This window comes from Pan troglodytes, chromosome 7 (assembly GCF_028858775.2).
Source record: "Pan troglodytes isolate AG18354 chromosome 7, NHGRI_mPanTro3-v2.0_pri, whole genome shotgun sequence".
NCBI lineage: Eukaryota > Metazoa > Chordata > Mammalia > Primates > Hominidae > Pan > Pan troglodytes.
Genome location: NC_072405.2, coordinates 10,096,542 through 10,121,037, shown reverse-complemented (window position 1 = coordinate 10,121,037; position 24,496 = coordinate 10,096,542). Strand labels below are relative to the sequence as shown.

Here is a 24,496-nt window from a genome sequence, read left to right as displayed (position 1 = left end):
ATTTCCTGGAGCACAGAAGGCTGGGAGTGGGTTCCTAACCTTCCTGTTTCCTGTTTCCTAGGATTAAAGGGCAAGAAGTTGGAGCTTGTGTAGCTCCTGAGCTCCAGAAAGAAATAAGAGCTTGGGCTTCTCGAGAGTAGTGGAGTCAAATTAGGAGAGAGTGAGGGAAGGAATGATATGGTGAATAGTTGTCTTGTTATGCAGATTAAAATTGCTCAGGTAATAAAGCAACTGTCCTCCTGATGCAGATACTTTCATTCATGTAGATCACCTTTATAGGTGTACATTTCCTTTACAGAAAGGCAGCTATTCAGAACTACTTTTGTATCTGCAGTTTCTCAGAATAATTTGGTGGAAATATACCAAAGAAGTGTGTTTTGGGGTGGCATATTCTGGTCTTCTAGAGTCATATTTTGGGGTGGTGTCCTGAGCCCCAACACTATCTAGAACTGATGAGACTGAACTCATCAAAGTGACACTTTGAAGACAAACAGCTTACTTTCATAGATCAGTGTTTAATTATTTCCATTTTTGAATAAAACATTGTAGTATTTTATAACTTGTGAAGTTCTCTGTAATCTAAACCCATTAAGTTGTATTTTAAGTCAAATTTTCTTGAAGGCTATCTATGTATTAGGCTAGCACGAGAATGTAATTTCTGTGCCAAGAGCTAGGAATTAAAAAAAAAAAAGATACATGGGTGTTTTGTAAAATAATGTCATAATGTAATAGAAAACTAGATTTTCAATTACAAAATTAAAATCCAACATGATCCTCTGTGTAACTGAGATATCTGCTGAGGTCTGAGGGTAAAACCCACCGGGTGGCCTCGCAGAGCAGGCACACTGAGCAGGCTTTCCCTGAGAAAGTTCCACGTGAACAGGACCTGGAGGCCACGTGTGAACCCTGGCTTACACTAGAGGTGGCATTATGGCTGCCAAAGGTGAAGGATGAGTTTGGACATGAGCCAGTGGAGTGATGGTATTGGATTGTGAAGGAATTTGCATCCCCTGTTAAGACCATGAATTTAGTTCTCTACAGCAATAGTTCTGGGGCCTTGAGGATAGAATTCAAGGAATCTATTACTCAGATGGTAAATATATACATAACAATATTTATGTATTATTCCCCTTAAGCTGTAATTAATATTTAGCATTTCCTTACATTTTAAAGGCAGGCAATAATATTAAAATAGTATTAGCAGGCTGGGCACAGTGGCTCATGCTTGTAATCCCAACATTTTGGGAGGCCGAGGCAGGTGGATCACCTGAGGTCAGGAGTTCAAGACCAGCCTGACCAACATGGCAAAACCCCGTCTCTACTTAAAATACAAAAAGTAGCTGGGCATGGTGGCAGGCAACTGTAATCCCAGCTACTCAAGAGGCTGAGGCAGGACAATTGCTTGAACCCAGGAGATGGATGTTGCAGTGAGAAGAGATCACGCCACTGCACTTTAGCCTGAGCAATAGAGTGAGACTCCATGTCAAAAAAAAAAAAATTAGTATTAGCATAACCTGTGACTTTGTCACCAAATCATAGATAATCCATTTCTTTGTTTCATTTATTGCAGATATTTCTTTTTATTTATTTATTTATTTTTTCTTTTATTATTATACTGTAAGTTTTAGGGTACATGTGCACATTGTGTAGGTTAGTTACATATGTATACATGTGCAGATATTTCAAAATGTTACTACACCATGGTTTGAAGTTGCCTCAGTTATTAGAGGCAATAATAACGTGTTGTTTAGTGAAATAACATACATAATATTAAGCCACAAATTTTGATTTATCACACTTTTGTAAGAATATTTTAATATCGCTGGTTTCCTTTCTAATCTTATGTATTTTATTTTATACAGTAAGACATTAGTTTGAGAAACTTATTAGACTTCCCAGAATGCCAAAGTAGTTCAGATTAAAACAGTTATGAATGCTGGAGGACCGTAAGAAATTATCGCTGATTTTAAAGTGAGAATGACAATGACCTTAGACACATTTTAAGAGCCTAATCTAGTACAATATAGATTATGGACTCTTACAGAAACACTTGTTGCAAATAGAGTGAGACTGGAGGCAAAAACATATGTTTAGGTCATTGATTTGAAGTTGCAGCCATAGAGGCTGCAGCTGTGCCCAGGCTGAAGCTGTGTTAGTGGTGCCTGCTGTGGAGGAAATGATTGGGGTGATGTTTAGGTAGTGAGCGGGGGCCTGGGGTCTGCCACTCTCCGGGGTGGCATTGAGATTTGAAGGACTGGAAGGAGACATGGCTGCACGTGCTAGGAAGAGTTCTGGGTGGAGAGAAGCCCGATGAGTTCAGAGAAGAGAGAGGAACAAGGCTGGTGCACTGGGAGCGGAAGGTCAGAGGGCTTCCCCGGAGTCAGGGGGCCTGGGGATTTGGCTGTGACGCATTCAGGTTGTTTTCTAGGTGCATTGTGATGTCATTGAAGAAGCTCAAGCAAATGAGAAGTTGCTTACATGCAGAGAATGAATTGTATGTGGATGGGGGTTGGGGGAAGCGAGGGAGGAGTAGAGTAGGGGAAGCAGTGAAGAGGCTTCCAGGAATTGGGGGCGGGAGGCTTTCAGCTCCAACACACCTACATCGCCTCGTCTGGCTGTATGCACGACGTACAATTTGAATAATGTGAATGATGAATTCTGTGCTTCTCTCCCATCTTCCTACTCAACTGTCCTCTCCCTTGCCCCATTCCTAGTGAAGTACATCCTGTTAAAATACAAACACTTCCTCCATGATCATCATGTTAAACTTGCTCATTACATGGTAATTTCCATTTTTAATGAGCATGATCTTAATATCTGAGCCAGTAAGAAAAATAGAACATAGTTATATGTCATAAACCATTAACTGTCAATTGGTGTATCTCAGTTGACACCAAGCCCTTGTCAAGTCTCCCACATTTTGAATATTCTTAATACCATATTCAACATTTAACTTTTCTTTTCTTTTTTTTTTGAGACAGAGTCTCACTTTGTTATTTAGGCTGGAGTGCAGTGGCGCGATCTTGGCTCACTGCAACCTCCGCCCCCCGGGCTCAAGTGATTCTCCCATCCTGAATAGCTGGGATTACAGGTGTGTGTCAACATGCCCGGCTAAATTTTGTATTTTTAGTAGAGACAGGGTTTCAACATCTTGGGCAGGCTGGTCTTGAACTCCTGACCTCAAGTGATCTGCCTGCCTCAGCCTCCCAAAGTGCTGGGATTACAAACATGAGCCACCGCGCCTGGCCCAGCTCCACAGTTTTTTTTTAAAAAAATGGTTTTGTTGCTGAGTAGCTGGGATTACAGGTGTGTGTCACCATGCCTGGCTAATTTTTGTACTTTTAGTATAGACAAGGTTTCACCATGTTGGGCAGGCTGGTCTTGAACTCCTGACCTCAAGTGATCCACCCACTTCGGCCTCCCAAAGTGCTGGGATTACAGGCATGAGCCACTGAACCCGGCCCAGCTCCATAGTTTTTTTGTGTTTTACTCTTTATATTTTACAGGTAAGGTTATTAAGGCCATGTCTATGTAGTTCTAAAAGCTACCAATTATTTCAATCTATAATAATGGTCTATAAATAAACAAACAAGCAAACCTGCAAAAAGCCCATGTAGGAATCATCTAGAGCACAGGTCAGACAATTGCTTTGGTTGACTCACAAAATATTTAATATTTACAAAAATCAATGATCAGTATTTAGAATTCCATGTTACGTAATTTGTGAGATACCCATAAATCCACTTTCCCTTTTTCTCCTGCAATAGCAGAATCTGGAAATATTTGTCCTGCATTCCCACATAGGAGAGAACCCTGGCAAAGTGGGCGGTCATGACTTCAGGGCCTCCTCTAGTTTCTTACTGTCATGCTCATTGATGTTGACTGCGTGGCCTTTGAGCGTTAGAAAGTGTAAGTCCTCTCCTGGGTCAAGCATCTGGTTGGCTAAGCAAGTGTTTTATTTGCTTCACACCTAACTCCATGCTAGTATTGTTTGTCACGCAGCTTTTACAGGATTTGTGAGATACCCTTAGATCTGCTTTCCCTTTTTCTCTTGCACTAGGAGGATCTGGAAACATTGGTCCTGCTTTCCCATGTCTTGACACCCCATTCCAAGCCAGGTGTCAAGGAGAAGAAAGGACTTTCAATAAAAAAAAAAAAACAAAAACTCGAAACAACATGTTTTTTATTGTACACAATTAATTTCCTATCACTGAGATATAAAAATAAATAATACAAATAAATGAGAACATGAATTTGAGCTATTTTATTTTCTTGTAGGGTATCGTATCTGACAGAGGTGACACTTAATTAGATAGTTTGTCAGTGTTTGCCATTTTATAAAATTGATAAATTGATGACACTTAACTCTGATATGTAAGTCAAATAAACATTCCTAGGTTCTACTTGAGATCTAGAAGCTAAGATTATAATTAATAACTCCTAAGAAGATGCATAAATCATACAGAGAATTCTTGTCATTTTCAATGATGTCTGTGCTGTACACCTTATTCTTAAAGTTTGTCATTTATTTATGACCATGTAAAGGTCAGAGATGTTACTATAGACGTAGCTATCTTGAAGTTATATGACTTATTAAGAACTTTGGTAAAATCAAGCCATGCACTCGATTTCTAAGTCAAGAATTGAAAAATTGATAATAGCATGAAGATATTTATCAACTAACTAGATATTAGCGGGAAAATAGACGTTAGGGAGATAACTGCATGGTTTCATTGCACCTATGATTTAAACACTTGATGTGAATAATAGTTATTTTTTTCAGATCTAAACAAAGGATTCCTTTATAAAAGATAAAATTCTCTGTGTTATTTTACTTTTGTTGGTATTGCCTTGGGCTTATTGATACTTAGATTTTCATAATACTCATAAAAATTTTGCCATGTTAAAGATTTTAGTGACTTCCTTTTCTTTTAGGTTTTGCAATTTGGAGAAGTTAAGTCCCTCCCTCCCTCCCTCCCTTCTTTCCTTCCCTCCTTCCCTCTTTCCTTCCTTCCTTCTTTCCTTCCCTTCCTTCCTTCCTTCCTTCCTTCATTCCTTCATTCCTCCCTCCCTCCCTCCCTCTCACTCCTTCCCTTCCTCCTTTCCTTCCTTTGTTCTTTAGTATCTTGCTCTCTTTCTTTTCTGTGTTATAAAGCATATTCCTGCATTGTAATGCATAAACTTTTTTGGGAAAGAAAACTTATTCAATGCCAAAATCTCAAAGATAATTTTAATGCTTTAGGCATAGCAAGTAAAAATGTCTTTTATTTTCAAAGTTCCACTATTTTTCTTCTTCCTTTTGCTATGTGTGCTAAACACCATTTATAAAGATAATCGAATGTGTTAAATCTGTTTATTCTTCATCACAACCATAAAACTGCTGAATTTTATGTGAAATGATTTTCTTAGAAAATAGGCTGTAGTTTGTTATACCAATTTTTCCCCTTTAGAAGAACAAGCAATTAAGCCACCTCCAGGTACAATGAACATCTGAACAATTCATTCTGAATTATGTGAGCAGGCAGACTGTTGCTTGTATACAAACCATAATTTGTCCATAAAGTTGATATGCTTCTAAAACTGCATCATTCCTTTTCCTTTCAACGGGGGATTCTGAGCGACTTTGAGTAATTAGGGGAACAGGGCAAGGGGGCTTACTCAGTCTCTGTTTTTACCCGTCTGCATGAGTGAATTGAGCTTTCAACCTAAGGCTTTACAAAGATGCCTCTTTTGCATAAAAGTGCTTCCAACAGTGACCCCAAAGAGTTGTAGCAATCCCCATCCCCACTAGGGCAACCATGTACGAGACAGAAAAGGCTAAGTTTCCCCTTAGTTTGTGGACAAGACTCTTAGAAACTAGGACCTGAATTTTCGTTGTTGATGGATGTTCTCCCTGCAGATCACAGGCATCTACTCCTTCTTGTACGGGTTTTCTGAAAGCAAAAGCAACACTCTCACCTTCTCCTTTAAATGATCCATTCCTCTGAACCAAAAGCTGACGTTCTCAGCGTGCATCAGTAGACCCATCTCCTAGGTGAAGGCACCTTCAGATTTCCACATTCCACTTGCTGCAAGCCTCTCTTGCAATGCAGGGAGCACGTTTCATGTGCAGGCTGGTCCTCCCGAAGCATTGATGTATAAGCCTGCAGTCTCAGCGAGGCCCAAAACTCTGACAACAACTTTTGCAACAGTTTGGTTGGCTTCATCAGCAGGTGCTGGGACTAGGAGCTAAGAGAACAAATGGAGCATAACTAGGCAGAAAATATGTCTTAGAGTTGAGAACCAGGGTGATATCCTTGGTTATAAAGAAAGATTGATATGCTATCCCAGAAGTTTAGAATAGCCGATAGATATGGGAAATTGGTGAGCTTCTGTATGTGTGCACTTGGGAAATTCTGTGGACTACCATTCATGGCTGACATGCTACTGTGACCCCAGATGCATCTTTTCATTGAGAGGGAAGCTGAGGACTCAAGCGGGGCTTCAAAGTCTTCAGTGTACACCTTGATGTAAACTGCAGCCCTATTCTCTGTAGCAATGCCCTTTTCTTAGAGTGATTCACCCTAATTCCCACCACGAGAAGCAGTAGCCTCCTTCTCGGTCTGTCTCCATCAGAGCAGTGGCTCGAGGGCTTTGCCTTGATTAATGAGAAATATTTTATCAAAGAAACTAGACAATTCTTTCCATCAAGACTAAGCTTTACTGAACTAATATATGCCAACAGTGATTCATTTCTTTTAGCATCCCATTTAATTCTGTGGCCCTTGTATAGATGGGTATATTTAGTCTCCTTTCATGAATGAAGAAATGAGCCTCCTGGGATTAAGTGGAATGTTCAAGTCCCCGTATTGGCACAACCAGGCTGAACTCAGGTCACACCAGGGTGCCTCACCTATTTTGCAAAACTACTTCAAGGCTCATGTATGTACTGCCGAGGTAGATTTCTTCATGTGTTGATGATTCTCTAATTCAACTTTTTTCTTTTTTTGAAATGGAGTCTAACTCTGTCACCCAGGCTGGAGTGCAGTGGCACGATCTCAGCTCACTGCAACCTCTGCCTCCTGGGTTGAAGTGATTCTCCTGCCTCAGCCTCCCGAGTAGCTGGGATTACAGGCATCTGCTACCAAGCCCGGCTAATTTTTGGAATTTTAGTAGAGATAGGATTTCACCATGTTGGCCAGGCTGGTTTCAAACTCCTGATCTCAGGTAATCTGCCCACCTCGGCCTCCCAAAGTGCTGGGATTACAGGCATGAGCCACGGCACCTGGCCTTAATTCAACTTTTTAATGACAGATAATATAACAACTCTTATAGAACTAATAGACAGAATGCCTTCAGAAGTCTTTAGGAATTGCCCAGTATGGGGATGCAGAAGTTGTGACCTTCAGCTGAATCAGAATTTGTTTGATAATCGTGGCTTTTACCACCCTTTACCCTAGAAGGTAACTTCTTTATCAAATTCCACTGAAGTGATCTTTTTTTCTTTTTCTCTTACTTGATGACTTTCTTTCTTAAATTAAAACTTTTTATATGTTTACAACCCATTTATGAGGGTGAATGCTTTTATGATGGGTACAGAGCAAGAAGGCCATGCACGATGAGGGTTCTGACAGCAGATTGAGGCCTCCTTCGCCCTCTCACACCTGTGTGGCCTGGCACTGTGGTGCATTGCAAGTCCTTCAGAGGCACCTGCACGAAGCCAGCACAGGCAGTATGAAACCCATCACACCCACACTAAACAGGATGCAACAGGATCCTTCCAAAATTCTTCAGCATACTCAGGAATTATCTTCATGACTTATTTTTAGTTATTTCCATTCAGACTCCTAATATAGTCCTTTATACCTTATTGTGTGAAGTGTGACAATGAATCCAAGTTTGGAAAAGACATTTGAGAAAAGAGAGAATATGACTTTATACATCAAAAGTTTGAGGGAATATCGGTATTAATATTTAAGTAGTAAAGTACTCAGTTTAACAAGACATTTGGAACAAAGACCAAAAAATAGTGTAACTGATACTCTTACTTAGTGATACTCTTACTTAGTTTATAGTTTACAATAGAAAAAGAAACTAATTGGCATTTTAAATTCTTGAGATAATTCTGAAATGAGCCATGGGTTTTGAATCATCATCGTCATCATTATGATGTTGACTGGCAGATGGGATTTATCAGGTGAAAAAATGGGTCCTGGGTTTTTATAATATGTCTATGTCCACTTATAAAATGTGTTCTTAGGAACGTCCTGTGGTCTGAACAATTTGACGACTACTTCCTCTCCACTTAGGAGGTGGCGAGAGTGTGAAAAGGGGCACACACTTTAGGAGAGTGTGAAAAGGGGCACACACTTTAGGAGAGTGTGAAAAGGGGCACACACTTTAGGAGAGTGTGAAAAGGGGCACACACTTTAGGAGAAGGGGCTGCAGAGGTCACCTCTTTCCTGAAACTCTCCCCTTATCCCAGACACTGAACTCTTTCTATGTTTGGAACACATACTATTTCCTTTGGCTGAAAAGTCTGCCTTTCTTGGTCTTTTCCTGATCTGCACCATTTTACTACTTAGATCTTAATTTAAACGTCATTTCTTCAACAAAACAATTTTGACCACTACTGCATAACCTTAACCAGGTTTTATATTTTCTTTATTTCAATCCACTGTTTATTTTTTAATAATAATTTATGCAACTTACAATTCTTTTATACAATCATCTATGCTTTAATTTGTTTGCCTAAATTCACCAGAGTAAGACGCATTTCTAGTTTCCATTTATAACTAGCATTTATAACAGAGTAGAGTCAATAAATAATCTTTATTTCACTCAATAAATGAATAATGAAAACCACTCTACTGCCCATATGGGCTAATCTGCTCCGCCCTCCCCACACACACACAGGATAATTGTTTTGTTGCCATTGAGAAAAGAAAAAAAAAATTTTTTTTTTCCGTGATTAGAGTAGCCCGCAGCCATTGGGCTTAGAATCATTAATTACAACTTCAAATGTCCTATTTCGGTGTTTTTCCTAGAGGTTATTTTCATGAGCAGAAGGGCACTAGAGCCTTCAACACTAGTTTTACGTATCCCAAAAAAGAACTTAATTGTACTTCTTAAATCACCCAACAGACTACACAGCCAAACTAAGGCAATGCCTTGCCTTACATACTATTAACACTCCTGTGTTGTAAATGTGTGCGTGTCTCTGTTAAACGCTGTTTTAAGTGAAGGTTCAGCAGGAGTACCTATGAACCATTAACTTGTTAATATTGTACTGTGGTAATTGAGGCTTGTATACTTCCAAGGCACTGCTAATTCGTGGATGAAATCTTCTAATGAAGATGAGGTTCTATTGAATCTAGTTTTATTTGCTTCTCCTCCTCTAGAAACCAGCAATCAGCTTTCCATGTTTTTTTTTTCTTAAGGTTTTATTAGCATTCATATTTGGTGTACAGGAGGACTCATTTTTCCAAGAGAGTTTATTACATTTAAAGCAAAACAAGAATGAGAAATGAATTGCTGATTTCATTCTAAAAGAGAATAATAAAGAAGGAAATGTGTTGATAGTTGAAACCCAGTGTGGAAGTATTCATTCTTTTTGTGAGCATGGGTCTCTAAAGCAATTTTAGGTCCAAACAGCAGTATTGGGAGGAGGCATTCCATGCACTGTGGATGTTTTCTAGGCCATTTGGCAGTACCTTTCAAGAAAAGGCTGTTTTTGTGGACTTCAGCCTGGAGTGGTCCCTGGCAGAGGCACCGGTGGCCTTGCTATGCATTTGACAGGTTGGCCCAGGGAGCCACACGATGGGGGAATGCAGATGAGGGGTGTGTGTGTCAGAGAAAGAGAGAGATGCTGATTCTGCCTGGCTTTCTGTTTTAATGTTCCCTGTCCCTACATTTATCAGCTTAGATTTCTAAGCATCTAGTTTTTCAAATAGGTGATAACAACAAAAACAATCAATCATGAGGGACACGCCACTGTAGCCTTTGAGCTACGTCCTTTAAGACATAATTGTTTCATAAGGGTTTGAATATTCTTCCTTCGAACACCTGGAGAACTTTTTCCTTGAAGCCAAGTATGATGTAAAAGATTCCAACAGTCCAATATTCTACTTATCAGACACAAAAACAACTGAGAAACACTATTCTATATAATGTGGCTACTGTATGGTGGACTGTTATATTAGTCCATTTTCACGCTGCTGATAAAGACCTACCCAAGACTGGGAAGAAAAAGAGGTTGAAATGGACTTACAGTTCCACATGGCTGGGGGCGGGGGAGCTGAGAATCATGGTGGGAGGTGAAAGGCACTTCTTACATGGCGGCAGCAAGAGAAAATGAGAAAGAAGCAAAAGTGGAAACCCCTGATAAAACCATCAGCTCTCGTGAGACTTATTCACTATCACGAGAATAGCATGAGATTGATTGGACCCTATGATGCAATTACCTCCCCTGGGTCCCTCCCACATTCACAACATGTGGGAATTCTGGGAGATACAATTCAAGTTGAGATTTGGGTGGGGACACAGCCATACCACATCAACTGCAAATTCCATTTTCACAAAATTGTGAGTTTAAAATACTTTTTATTTGGCAAACTTTATTAATAGCAATTGTGCTTATAAGGTTTATTGATCTATAGTAAATCTTTGTAGAGTGTCTCTAATCAACGCAGTAGTTCCATGGTATAATGTAGCTTTACCAGAAAGCAGCTCTGGAACATTCATTCATTTTTTTATTTGTAATTAAATCTTTTTAAAGTAATAACATTTTTAACTGGCAAACTATAATTGTATACATTTATGGGTTAAAGCATTCATTCTATAACTAGTAATTTATCTTGGATTTTCTGTAAATAAAGCTTGTAAATATTGAGTTATAAAGATTACATCTCAAAAGATAGCACTGAGTTAATCAGAATACTCATTTTCAAACACTATTTCTAATTTTGTATTATTGATATACATTAGGTTGGTGTAAAGGCAATTGAGGTTTTTGCCATTGAAAGTAATGGCAAAAACTGCAATTACATTCTCACGAACCTAAAATACAGCTAATTCTCTATAATATTTAGGTGCATTATAAATAAAATGTAATAACTTTATTTGAACTTATGACAGTTTATTAAGTTTTATCATATAAATTACTTGATATTCACCCTGATCTTGTTAATTAGGCAATACTCATTTGTATCTGTTTTTTGTTTGTTTGTCTGCTTGCTTTTTATGAGACAGGATCCTGCTCTGTCCCCCAGGCTGGAGTGCAGTGGTATGATCATAGCTCACTGCAGCATTCCACTCCTGGCCTTAAGCAGTCCTCCTGCCCCAGCCTCCCTAGTAACTGGGACCACAGGCATGAGTCACTGCTCCCAGCCCTTTACATCTTTAGATAGTAGGTAAAAGAGGTGATGTCTGGAGCTCTTAGGGAGCCCCCAAAGCCCTGTTAGTAATGAGCGACATAATCCAGTGGGGTTCTGGGTTTCAGAGGCTGCCCAGCGCTTCCCTCCAGATGAAGTTTCCTCCTCTCCCGCTCTGGGAGGAATTTGTCTCACTTCGTGTTCTTCCCAGTTCTCGTCCCTGGGGGAGCCAATGCCAGGAATTATCTCAAGATGCTTTTGCCACTGTGTGTCCTCTGATATCAATTTTTCTTGTTCTCAGTCATTTTTCTGCTGCTTCTCTGACTCTTGTTCAGAGACATATCATTGTATAAATGAAAATAATTAAAACCAAGGGATGCTGAAAGGTTAAATAAAGGATTTTTTTTAACCTGCTGACTATAGTCGGGCTTAACCACAGGATGCTGTTGTCAACTGCATAGTATGCTTACAGTATTGAAAATATAAATAAATACACAGAAAGCTATACAATCTGTGACTACTGAAAGATATGACATTTCATCACTGGCGTTTATGAGTCTCTCCCTATTTTTTTCTTTTTGTTTAGTTGTTTGGATTTCTGTAGTGTAAATAATGCTGCAATGAACATCTTTAAACATTTACCTTTTTCTTCTTAGAAATTATGCTCATAATAGAGATTTCTGTAAATGTATTACTAGGTTTAATGTTACAACTGATTTTTTATGGCTCTATTCCAATGACTTTCCCAAACAGTTGTGGCAAATAATGTTGCCATCATTGAGTTACTGAAACGACTCACTAGCATTGCATATTGTTATTTATTTATTTGAGATGGAGTCTCACTGTGTCACCAGGCTGGAGTGCAGTGGCGTGATCTCGGCTCACTGCAACCTTCTGCTCCTGGGTTTAAGCGATTCTTCTGCCTCAGCCTCACAGGTAGCTGGGATTACAGGTGCCGGTCACCCCCACTGGCTAATTTTTGTATTTTTAGTAGAGACAGGGTTTCACCATGTTGTTCAGGCTGGTCTCGATCTCTTGACCTTGTGATCCACCCGCTTCGGCCTCCCAAAATGCTGGGATTACAAGCATGAGCCACAGAGCCCAGCCTGCACATTGTTATTTTAAAGAGGAAACAATGCCATTTCATTAGTTTATTAAATAGGAGAAAGCTGTGGATAATAACGAAACCTCATGGCTTTATGGAATGCTTAACATTTGGCAAATGTTAATGAAGACAAACTCCAAACAGCACTTACATTACTCTTGTGAACGCCAAGGCCACGCTGCAGGCCCACATATTACGTTGCCTGGTTGCTGTCTTCCATATGTTCTCACATTATCTTTATGGTGATATCCAGTTGCTGTAATATAAAACACAGACTGATTCATATTCTGAGCCTTACCTGCCTCTTAAATCTAATCCCTGAGTAATCCCGCATCAAGCCCTTTGTGTTCCCATCCCCTATCCGGTGGCCCCTCTGCCCTGTCCTATCTTTTTTCTGGCCCACCCCTCTTTTTTTCAGGTCCTGAACACAGAAACAGAAAAGTCTAGAATTCTGGGAAACACCTGTCATAATAATATACTGTTTCGTTTTCCAGCATTTGTTTACAAGTTTCAAAGCTACAGGCTCAGTCCAATATTGTCAATGGTTAAGGAATTTACACATAAAATTGAAATTTCCATTTCACTTCATTCTCCACAGAAAAGGCCCCTCTGCAGAAGCTCGGAGACTTTATTTTATGACTTGATTTTCAGTTGATTGTGAGGACAATGACCGGTGACCTCATGCTCTTTTAAGACTCATTGTGTTGCCTGGTGCTGAGGGTTGGTTTCAGCAGAATTACCTGGCAGGGCGGAGGTTCCCCCAGAACTGGTGCTGCGCGGTGTGGCTTTGCTGCTGCATTAGGAGCAGGTTCCCAGTCTCATGGGAACTGCCTTTATGGATAAAGCTGTGCCTAAAGATTCAAAGATGCTAGAGAGGGCTTCTACTGCAGTGAGTACTCACGCCCTCTTCCCAGAGTGGGCGACAGGCGTCTGTACGGTGGCCCATTTAGCTTTAAAATTACAGTATCAGATGATACCTGATTTATGGATTAGTTAATTCTTACTCATTAATGAGTAAATGTTTAAACCACACAGACTGCAAACATTTATTATCTCTTGTCTTACCTGGAGTTTATTCTAGGGAACATAAAGACTGAATGATAAAGCACAATAAATCATGTTATAAAAAATTATACTGATAGTAGTTGTCAGCTTAGGGATTATACAGTGTTTTTTTTTTTTTTTTTTTAGAAAAAGACTAAAAAAAGTACAATGGATTTTCCTGTTATATTTGTATAGTTAAACCAAATAACAACATATTTTCCAGTTAGGAGTACTCAGACTGGTAGTATATTTCCTGTTTAAAATAAAAGGGAATTATTAGGTATATGTTCACCCAACATTTTTTGTAGGCTCCTTTTATTATTACTTGCATTACCTTTTTTGGGGGGGTGGGGGACAGAGTCTTGCTCTTTCACCCAGGCTGGAGCGCAGTGGCAAGATCTCGGCTCACTGCAAACTTCACCTCCCAGGTTCACACCATTCTCCCGCCTCAGCCTCCTGAGTAGCTGGGACTGCAGGCGCCCATGACCACGCCAGGCTAACTTTTTGTATTTTTAGTAGAGACAGGATTTTACTGTGTTAGCCAGGATGGTCTTGATCTCCTGACCTTGTGATCCTCCCGCCTCGGCCTCCCAAAGTGCTGGGATTACAGGCATGAGCCACCGCTCCCAGCCTGTATTACTTTCTTAAATAATTTACATCATATGCCTTTTTTCCAAGGTAAACATTATAAAATTTACTTTTGGTATGTGCTACTTTCCTTTTAAAGTACACACTATTTATTAAATGCATATGGTTATGATTCTACTACTACTAATAATAATTATATTGGTCTGGATGGCAACTGACTACTTAGAAAATATACATTATTAAACTTATCCAACAACTTCATCTCAAGCAGTCACATATGATGACACTCCTGCAAATTCCGAAGTAATTTAACCTCACAAATATAAGCTTTATTTTGTCTGTTTGTTTCTTTCAGCCTATGAATTACAGAACTGTCCAGATCCACCCCCATTTCAGAATGGGTACATGATCAACTCGGATTACAGCGTGGGGCAATCAATATCTTTCGAGTGTTATCCTGGGTACATTCTAATAGGCCATCCTGTCCTCACTTGTCAGCACGGGATCAACAGAAACTGGAACTACCCTTTTCCAAGATGTGATGGTAAGTTCATCATTTCGCATGGGGGCAATTTAATGTTTCATGGGCATAATAGCACATTAAATATTAAATGAACATATCCAATAATTTATTAATGTATTCAATAAATATTCGTTGAGAATCTATTATGTTTTACTCAATCTACTTAGTATTTAAGGAATATGTCGCATACTGTTAAGTTAAAAGTAAAGAAACAATCCTTGTTGCCAAGGAAATTATAAGGATGGCAAAATAGTAAACACAAGAGGAATGGTATACTGAGCTGCAGGGAAGGAGATGGCACAGGCTTGGGAAGCCATCAGGGAAATCTCCGGGAAGTCAGCAGCGTTCAGCTTTACGGTGGTTATATCAGATTGTAGGACCAGAGGGAAAAAGGTTACTTATTAATTTGATCCTTGGTATTTCTTTTTGTTTAGCTTTTATGATAATTGCATATTGATTTTGCATTTCAGAAAAATGAGCTCATTTTTGTAGTGGGCCTTGAAAGGTACATAGCATTTTGCTACTCGGAAGTGGAACACTCCAGGTAGAAGAAACAGTGTAAAAAAGAGCGCAGTGTAGAGGTAGCCATAGGAGAAAATAGTAGAGTGGTTTAATATTGCAAGAGGGGCTCTACGGAGAGGCTGGAGGCAAGTTCTCGTTTGATGGTGCAACAGAGGACCTGGTCTCTTTAGACGTCCTTTCCTGAGCAGGAATCCTTACTTTAATGCTTCTGTGTGACTGCCTCATTTTTATGATGACTTTAACATTTTTTCAATATCTAATTAAAATAAATAGATCCATACTATGTGTAGGAAGAATGCATATGCAATAGAAAATTTACTGTAAACCCGATATTCTCACACTATACATACAGGACCTTTGAATGAAAAAATAATGAAATTACCAACTCCGTGGACCTTTGAAATGCTAAGCACTTGTATCCTGTGGGGAAAAGGGGAAGACATCTGGCTGTGCTTTAATTTCTACTGAAGAAGTAAAAGAAGCATATCAGTAGGCTTTTAAAATCACAGTTTTTACCTGTATTTACCTATTCTATATTATTATAAAAATAACTACAAGCACACTTTGGGAGGCTGAGGTGGGCGGATCACGAGATCAGGAGATCAAGACCATCGTGGCTAACACGCTGAAACACCGTCTCTACTAAAAATACAAAAAAAAATTAGCTGGGCGTGGTGGTGGGCACCTGTAGTCCCAGCTACTCCGGAGGCTGAGGTGGGAGAATGGCGTGAACCCGGGAGGCTGAGGTGGGAGAATGGCGTGAACCCGGGAGGCGGAGGTTGCAGTGCACTGAGATCGCGCCACTGCCCTCCAGCCTGGGCGACAGAGTGAGACTCTGTCTCAAAATAAATAAATAAATAAAATAAAAAAAACTACAAACAATTCTTTAGCCACATTTTAAAAGTATTTTATCTTAATCTGATATTTATTTAATTACATATAAAATAGCACTTAAAATTAATTTTATAAAATAAGGATAGCAGTAACCTATCTGGGCTATTTTTCATTAAAACATTTTTTAAATCTTTAAGTCTACTTTCCGTTCTAGAAACTCATATATATGTATAAATTCCTTTGAAATTATCAGGATTGAAACCTCTTCTTATTTGCAAGTTTGGTGTGAAGACTTTGAATTCATATGTAAATGGTAGACTCTGGCTTGATATTTTAAAAAAACTACAATTAAATATTTAATTTGATTTTATTGCTTTCTCAAGCTTAGTTTTTCAATATGGAAATAACTGCTCTGGCTTAGAATTATTTTGTCAGTGTGAAAATAACAAAATCTACCTTTTTTGATAGAATTTAAAGTGATGCCACCTTTCCTAATTCTAACATGGTATATAACACCATCCAGAATTAGCTAAACTCTGGATGAGTTTAAAGCCTAAACCCCTTCAGACTCCCAAAACCAGCCTGAGGCTTCATTCTCCATTAGAAGAACTCAGAGACATCTCTAAAACTATCATGCTTGTCATTATGGTTTTAACAGGGAGGGGATATGTCAATATCTTCCAGGGAAAAGACACATGTGGCAGAGTCCAGGAGGATGCCACAGATCTCTCTGATCCATGCCAAGTTCTTTACTAAACAAGCATTTTTACTATTATATTTCTATTTTTACCAGTACTCGTAAACCTAATAAAGAAACTGAAACGCAGGATTGATGTAATAGTTTATCATAAATAATTGAAAACAATTAGAGGACCTATATAAAGGATTTTCTAAGAACCATCCAATGTGTGTTTAATATCCTTTTCATATTAAAAAAGGTGTTATTTAACGCAAAAGGTGCTTTACTTGTGAAAGTTTATATTTCTTAAAAAAGTCATTGCTTCATAAGAATGAGGAGGCTGTTCAAACGCCTATTAGTTACAGTTATATGTCACTTCAGTCTTCCCCAGAGACAGTGGTAAACACTGCTGACAACCCAGTATCTTCATGTAACATGTATTTTATTAATTGACAGTGGCTTATCATTTCAGGTCAGTGATTGCTATATAGGTCAAGTGTACTGAAAAACCATCTTCAAAGGTCCAGCCCTGTAGACTTCAAAAGAACTTCAGAAAAAACACAGATACTTTAAACAACTTCTCGATGTCTTTATTAAAAATTGGCCAGTTTAGATAATTAATAAAATAATTCTAAATCCCAAGGCATCAGTCTTCACAAGTATATATGAAATCAATTTGTATTTATATACTGAAAATACATGTTAAGCTGCATAAGAATCTACTTTATGAAATTAATATAGTATAAATTTATCTGAAAAACTGTGATCTGAAATTATGATATCTATGAAAGTAAACAAATGAAAGAATATGTCTCTGAAAGTTATCTGAGAAATTCAAGACATTATTTTTCTGTCAGTAACATAATTCCACAGAAGTCTCAGTTAAAAAATTAAAAAAAGGTGGGGGTTGTAGGCCGGGCACAATGGCTCACGCCTGTAATCCCAACACTTTGGGAGACCGAGGTGGGTGGATCACCTGAGGTTAGGAGTTTGAGACCAGCCTGGCCAACATGGCAAAACCCCAACTCTACTAAAAATACAAAACTTAGCCAGGCATGGTGGCAGGCACCTGTAATCCCAGCTACCTGGGAGGCTGAGGCAGGAGAATCACTTGAACGCAGAAGGCGGAGGTTGCAGTGAGCCAAGATGGCGCCATTGCACTCCAGCCTGGGTGACAAGAGCAAAAGTCCATCTCAAAAAAAAAAAGGGGGAGGGATTGTAATTGTTAAAATATGATTAAGTAGAATTTGGTTTATTAACTTATTAAATGTAATTTTCTAATTAAATATGCATTCACACTTACAAATATAGTTCAACCATTTAAAATATTTTGCTGACCTAATTAATCATTTAACACTGAAATGTTTACGCATAAAAATATAATTTTAGGCATTAAATAAATCTTAAACACTATCATAATAAACTTGACTTAAATGCATTAGTATGTGTATAGTGGGGAATTGCACAGACAGAGATAATTAGTAGTGTAAATAATATGTTGTGATAGGTATGTTAACAGCTTCTTTGAATTTGACAGATTTTGTAAGCAGAAAACAATTTTATTGCAAAATTGACATGAGAAATGCAAGCAGCTAAACAATGTATTATTACATACATACTTTTTAAATTTAAGGTTTACCAAGCTGATTGGTAAATACAGAAAATAATCTTTCCCAGTAATAGAGAATAAAAATAACTATAAAGAATGCAACTCTGTCTCCTTATTTTTCTTACCTGGATTCACAAATACAGTCTTTAAAATCTCCATTACCAACCGGCAATTTCCAAGACAGAGTGCGCTCTGGATTCTTCTCTGAAAATGCTTCTAAGGAAACCAGAGTAACAGAAGGAAGAAAAATGATGGCAGGAATAACTCTGGTTCCCTACACACTAGGGGAGATTAAACTTTCAGTATCTTCGATATATTGAGAGTCAAGATATTTTTATATTAATATATATGTTATAACATATTTATTATATTTTTATATTAATATTTATGCCAAGTGTATTTATTAGCTTTTTAATATGGAATTTCTTTCATATTCTTATTTAGGCAAAAAACTTAACATAATACTAGAGAAAACCATCTATAAATGATAAGTCTCTTGGCAAACATTCAAGGTTTTAAAATTTAAATTATTTTGTTTTCACTTATTTATTTATTTGAGATGGAGTCTCAGTCTGTTGCCCAGGCTGGAGTGCAGTGGTGCAATCACTGCTCACTGTAGCCTTGACCTGCCAGGCTCAAGCAATCCTCCCACTTCAGCCTCCCAAGTGGCTAGGACTACAGGCATGTGCTCGCATGCATGGATAATTAATGTTTTTTGTTTGTTTGCTTGTTTTAATAGATGGGATCCCCCTGTATTGCCCAGACTGGTCTCGAACTCCTGGGCTCAAATGATCCTCCTCCCTAAGCCTACCAAAGTGCTGGAATTACAGCTATGAGCCATACCACCCAGCCTGTTTTAATTTTAATTTGATGTAATATCACTTAATATGCCCTATCCATCTCTCTTCACAGAAAGTCACATTGCATAAAGAGAGGAAAAGGTAGCACAATAAAGAGATGTTTCCTTGTACCTCCGCCCTCCTGTGCCAAGGTGTGCCAACCCCCCAGTTGATTTTCTGGTATCTTCGAGCTGTGGCTTCACACCTGAGCAGGAGTCAGTCACATATACCCATAACTTTTGTGTGTGTGAATCACCAAAAGTCCCCCCTTCCCACTTCTCAGGGATGTCAATGAACGAAGGGAAGCCTCCGTGGTATTTGAGGCAATGATAGAGAGTGGCGTTGTGGGGGAAGCCAGTGGCGCTGGGGTACCTGGGCAAGTTTCCCACTGGGCGTGACATTCAAGTTAGACATCACTGCCATTTCTTTCAACACAGCGACTGCTAGCTCTAGAATTGGATCAAAATATGTAGCTTTCTTATCTTTATTTGCTTATTCTTGGAAAAATACATGAGCAAATAGCTTGAGCAATTCCCTCCTTCACTGTCTTGCACAGCAACGCTCTCTCCCACGTGAACATCCGGGTATTCATGAGCACGGAAATGCGTGCGCGTCTCTTTACTCTATGGCTCCTGAGAGTGGAGGGAGTGTAGCCTCTCTATCTCTTTCAGTTGCTGACGCCATGGTCAGCTGTTTGTCTTCCTGGTCAGGCTTGGACCAGTGTCTCCCAGGCAGACAGGTGAGGAGCTGGGAGGTACGTGCCGTGCTCCACGCAGAGCTTCCTCTTTGATCTCAGTCCAGACTCCACTTGGAACCCAGCCTTCAAAGAAAGGAAGGCAGGAGGGATACGCTTCCTGCCGAGACACACACACTTCCTGCAGAGGCAGATCACAGGCCCCCATCTCTGCGGAGCTCAGTGAGACGCCACCACTTGGGGAAATGCAAACATGCCTTTGATGCCACTACAGGGAGGATAAAGACGGTCTGGAAGTAGATAAAGATCAGGCCAGGGGAAATGAGAGAGGAAATTTTGACTCCAGTTTCTTAGGGTCCTCTTTTTTTCTATCTCTGGACTACCCAGTGGGAGGGCAACAGGATTTTGCTTTGAGAGAATTTTGTGTGCTTATGGATAGAATATTATTATCTTATGTGATGATGAGCGTCTGTTATTTTCCTTCACAACACTTGCACCCGTTGAATTTTAAACTTCTGTAGTGTTTGTTTAATATCTCTCTTCATCACTATTCAATAAGCTTTTTACAAAGGCAGCAACGGGGTCTCTACGGTTCACTGTGGCATCTCCAGCCCCAGGCACCCTTCCTGGCACATAACCCACTCTCAGTAGATACTTGTTGAGTGAGTGAGTGAAAAGATTTGTTATTTGAATTTGATAGATAAATCATGGCAAGAATCACTGACTTGCTCAATGTCATAGAGCTATTCAGTGGCATAAATAGTATTGGAATCAGGAATGTGTTCTACCAAGAAAATCACCACCTCATTTCTTTTGCCCTTTAAGAGGTAGGAACGATGGCTTTTTATTTTGTTTTCCCAACAGGAAGGGTGCTACTATATATAATGTGGTTATGTAACTACAAGATTCAACTAGAAAAGCAGAAATGCAAAAGGGAAACCTTAGCATTGTAAGTCCACACTAAATTAATAGCATGGAGTCACCTGTAAAGGGTTTCAGCCTAATTGGTTTCATGAGTTTACTCTTAAAGTGCTCTCTGGTTATTCTCTAATTCACCAATTTATCAATTTGTTTATCATGACCTGAGCTAGACAGTAGGGACTCTTGAAAGGAGGTAGCAGCTGGGGTGGGAGGAGATGCAGACCCTGTCTCCTAGAGGCTGACAGTCTCGTGGGAGCCGTGTGCTCTGTGAGCAGACCCTGGACCTCTAGAGCCAGAACAACCAGGAAAGACCTTAAGGATGCGGTGACAAGGAGTTGAGTTTTAAAGGAAGAGACAAGTTTGCCTTGGCAGAAAAATAGAAGAAAAGCATGTGAACACTCCCTCGACGTCTGGAGGGGAGGAAAAGTGCACTGCCAACAGGAGACAAAAGTAGCTTGTTATGGGGACAGCATGGTTTATGGTCCCATTATTATTATTATTATTTTTAGAGACAGAGACTCTGTCACCCAGGCTGATGTGCAATGGCACAATCTCGGCTTACTACAACCTCTGCCTCCCAGATTGAAGCAATTCTCCTGCCTCAACCCCCCAAGTACCTGGGATTACAGGCGTGCACCACCACACCTGGCTGATTTTTGTGTTTTTAGTAGCGTTAGGGTTTCACCATGTTGGTCAGGCTGGTCTCAAACTCCTGACCTCAGGTGATCCACCCACCTCAGTCTCCCAAAGTGCTGGGATTACAGAAGTGAGCCACCGTGCCCGGCCTATGGTCCCATTTTACACATGACAAGCTTCAGGAGTATCCCAGACCCTGACCTCATAGAATTTATAGAAATGGAGGCTCCCAGGGATAATTTGCTTTTCCAGCTTACAAATCCAGGTTTGTCTGACTCCAAACCTCACTTAGTAATAATTACGCTGTAAAACTTCTAAAGTAGTCTCTACATACAGTCCCTTCTTCTGATGAAAAGATCCAAATCTCCAGCCAGGTTCAATCCAATGTTCTTTTCAAATCAATACACATGTGTGCAGTTCAACAGTGTATCATATCGTGCCTCATGGTATATTCTCACTTGTTACTAAACTTTTCTTTTTGTTTATCTGTTTGTGTATTTGGGCCTTTTTCCTCCACCTGAATTCAATACCATTTGTGGCAAATCTTTGACAGCCCTTCAAGGTTCAAGAGAGTTGTGAACACTCATCTCACACCTCTTACCTGTTGGTTTGATTTCAAAGTTCAAAGTTTTATGACTTTGATGCACTATATGAATATTTAAATTAAAGACTATATTTCAGGTTATTCCATTAGTGTTTGGAAATGTCATTTTCCATAAATAAAATAATTGCTATTAAAATAATAAATATAAATTTCTTAACAAAAATGAAAATAAATTGGGTATTGTTTTAGTTCTTCAAGTCATTGAATACTAGTAAAAACTGGAAATGCTTCCGTAAAACACCACTTACATAATCTTACATTGCATTATCTTACTTCTTCATTATCTTACTTCTTCACGTATAGATCTGTAAAGAATTGATAATGTCTTTGTTTTAAGGCAAATAGACTTAGATGACACTCTTTCAGATGGCTTATAAATAGGGTCTAGCAGTGTGAGTTAGAAAAAGCAGTTACATATTTATGAATACTTTCCCCATAATTCATTGTGCTGGACACTGAAATGGGTTATCAGCAGGTCACAAGTGTTAACTAAGGATTTTATTTGAGGCATAGAAGAATAAATTTATCCAAAAGGGATTTTGAAGATATGGAGAATATATTAAATAAAACTGAGATAATTTAGCTTAGACATATAATTCTTCTAAGGTCTTCAGATTTTAGGGCAGTAATTTTGACAAAATGGTGATTCAGAAATATTTCACACCTGTTTCCCATCAGGAAAAATGTTGGCTAAGGTACTTTGGAGTCAAATATTTAGCTTTCTACTTTCTAAAATCAGCTGTATGGCGCTTGTTTTTTCTTCGTTTCCTTTGCAGCCCCTTGTGGGTACAACGTAACTTCTCAGAACGGCACCATCTACTCCCCTGGCTTTCCTGATGAGTATCCGATCCTGAAGGACTGCATTTGGCTCATCACAGTGCCTCCGGGGCACGGAGTTTACATCAACTTCACCCTGTTACAGACGGAAGCTGTCAACGATTACATTGCTGTTTGGTATGAGAACCTCTCAAGTCAAAATATCTGTAATTGTGATAAACAATTCTGACTTAGCATACATATGCCATTTATATACAAGGCACGTATTTAGAATAAACTTCTTAGATACTAGAGAAGAAATTCACCAACGAAATCCAGAGATATAGGGAATCAATTTCACATAGTACATGTGGGTTTTGCTACATGGTAGAAATAGGCAGAATTATGTCTGTGTGTCTGCATCTGTGTGTGTATGTATTGGATGTGTGTTTGTGGGTGTGGGTTGGGGGGTTGGGTATGTGTGTGTGATGTGTGTCTCTGTGGGTGTGTCTGTGTGGTGTGTGTGGCTTGTGTATGTCTGTGTGGCTTACATGTGTGTGTGTGTGGTGTCTGTGTGTGTGCTGTGTATGTTGTGTGTGTGTGTGCGTGTTGTGTGTGGTGTGGCTGCACTCTTGTTGGAGCCCACAGGGGGAGCAGGAGCAGAAGCCAGCAGCCAGGGCAACTAAGGCAGGACCTGGAAATGCATGTGAAGGCCTTGGGCTTTGTTCTTGGGGCAGTGAGGATGCACCTGGGCTCTGACAGGCAGAGCTCCAAGGCCAGATATGGGCTGCAGAATGACGGGCTCATTTTGTGGGAAATAAAGTAGCAGAGGGCAAGAAAGGAGACTGGCTTTGAGGTTGTGGAAGTAAATCAGACATCTAAGATGACAACGACCAGAGTCAGTGGATGTGAGAGTGAGGAGAAACAGAATTTGAAATATTAGGTTGACCACAATGAAACTGCCGTTTTAAAACCAAAACAAAACAGCATTCTGTGGTTGGCCATGCCCCATAGATTAAGCTCCATATTTAGAATGGAAAATCTCACAGGTGTTGACATTTTTATTTTTTTTTTAAATTTATTTCTTTTTGAGACAGAGTCTTGCCCTGTCACACAGCTGGAGTGCAGTGGCGCGATCTTGGCTCACTGGAACCAGCGCCTCCTGGGTTCAAGCAATTCTCCTGCCTTAGCCTGCCGAGTAGCTGGGACTACAAGTGCCTGCCACCAGGCCCAGCTAATTTTTGTAATTTTAGTAGATACAGGGTTTCACCATGTTGGCCAGGCTGGTCTCAAACTCCTGACCTCAGGTGATCTGCCCGCCTTGGCCTCCCAAAGTGCTGGGATGACAGGCATGAGCCACCAGCGCCGGTGAGTGTTGACATTTGACAAGTGCTGAGCGCCTGCGGAACATTAATGAAAGACAGAGACTGGAGGGTTCCTCAACTTTGTGGACATTCAACATCTTGATGTTTACAAACACAGTATCCAGAGAATGCATATGTTTTATTGCTTTTATTAAAAAAATTAATTCATTAGCCAAAGCTTCCATAAATCTCACTCAGAAGTAAATATCCTCAGCCAGCCACCTCTTTCTGTCTTTCCTAGGGATGGTCCCGATCAGAACTCACCCCAGCTGGGAGTTTTCAGTGGCAACACAGCTCTCGAAACGGCGTATAGCTCCACCAACCAAGTCCTGCTCAAGTTCCACAGCGACTTTTCAAATGGAGGCTTCTTTGTCCTCAATTTCCACGGTCAGTTGATTTTCACTCCGTTAGTTAAGACTGAGAATTC

General features: G+C 39.6%; 1 protein-coding gene across 3 annotated transcripts in view; it reads left to right on the top strand.

Moving 5' to 3' along the window:
- Positions 1-24,496, top strand: part of CSMD1 (CUB and Sushi multiple domains 1) — a 2,064,385-nt gene that overhangs the window by 1,866,934 nt on the left and 172,955 nt on the right. For all 3 annotated transcript variants that reach the window (XM_054657204.2, XM_016960221.4, XM_054657205.2), the window contains 3 exons: positions 14,444-14,632; positions 22,726-22,903; positions 24,311-24,456. In XM_054657204.2, the coding sequence (XP_054513179.1) occupies positions 14,444-14,632; positions 22,726-22,903; positions 24,311-24,456 (513 nt within the window). The remainder of the gene's footprint in view (positions 1-14,443; positions 14,633-22,725; positions 22,904-24,310; positions 24,457-24,496) is intronic.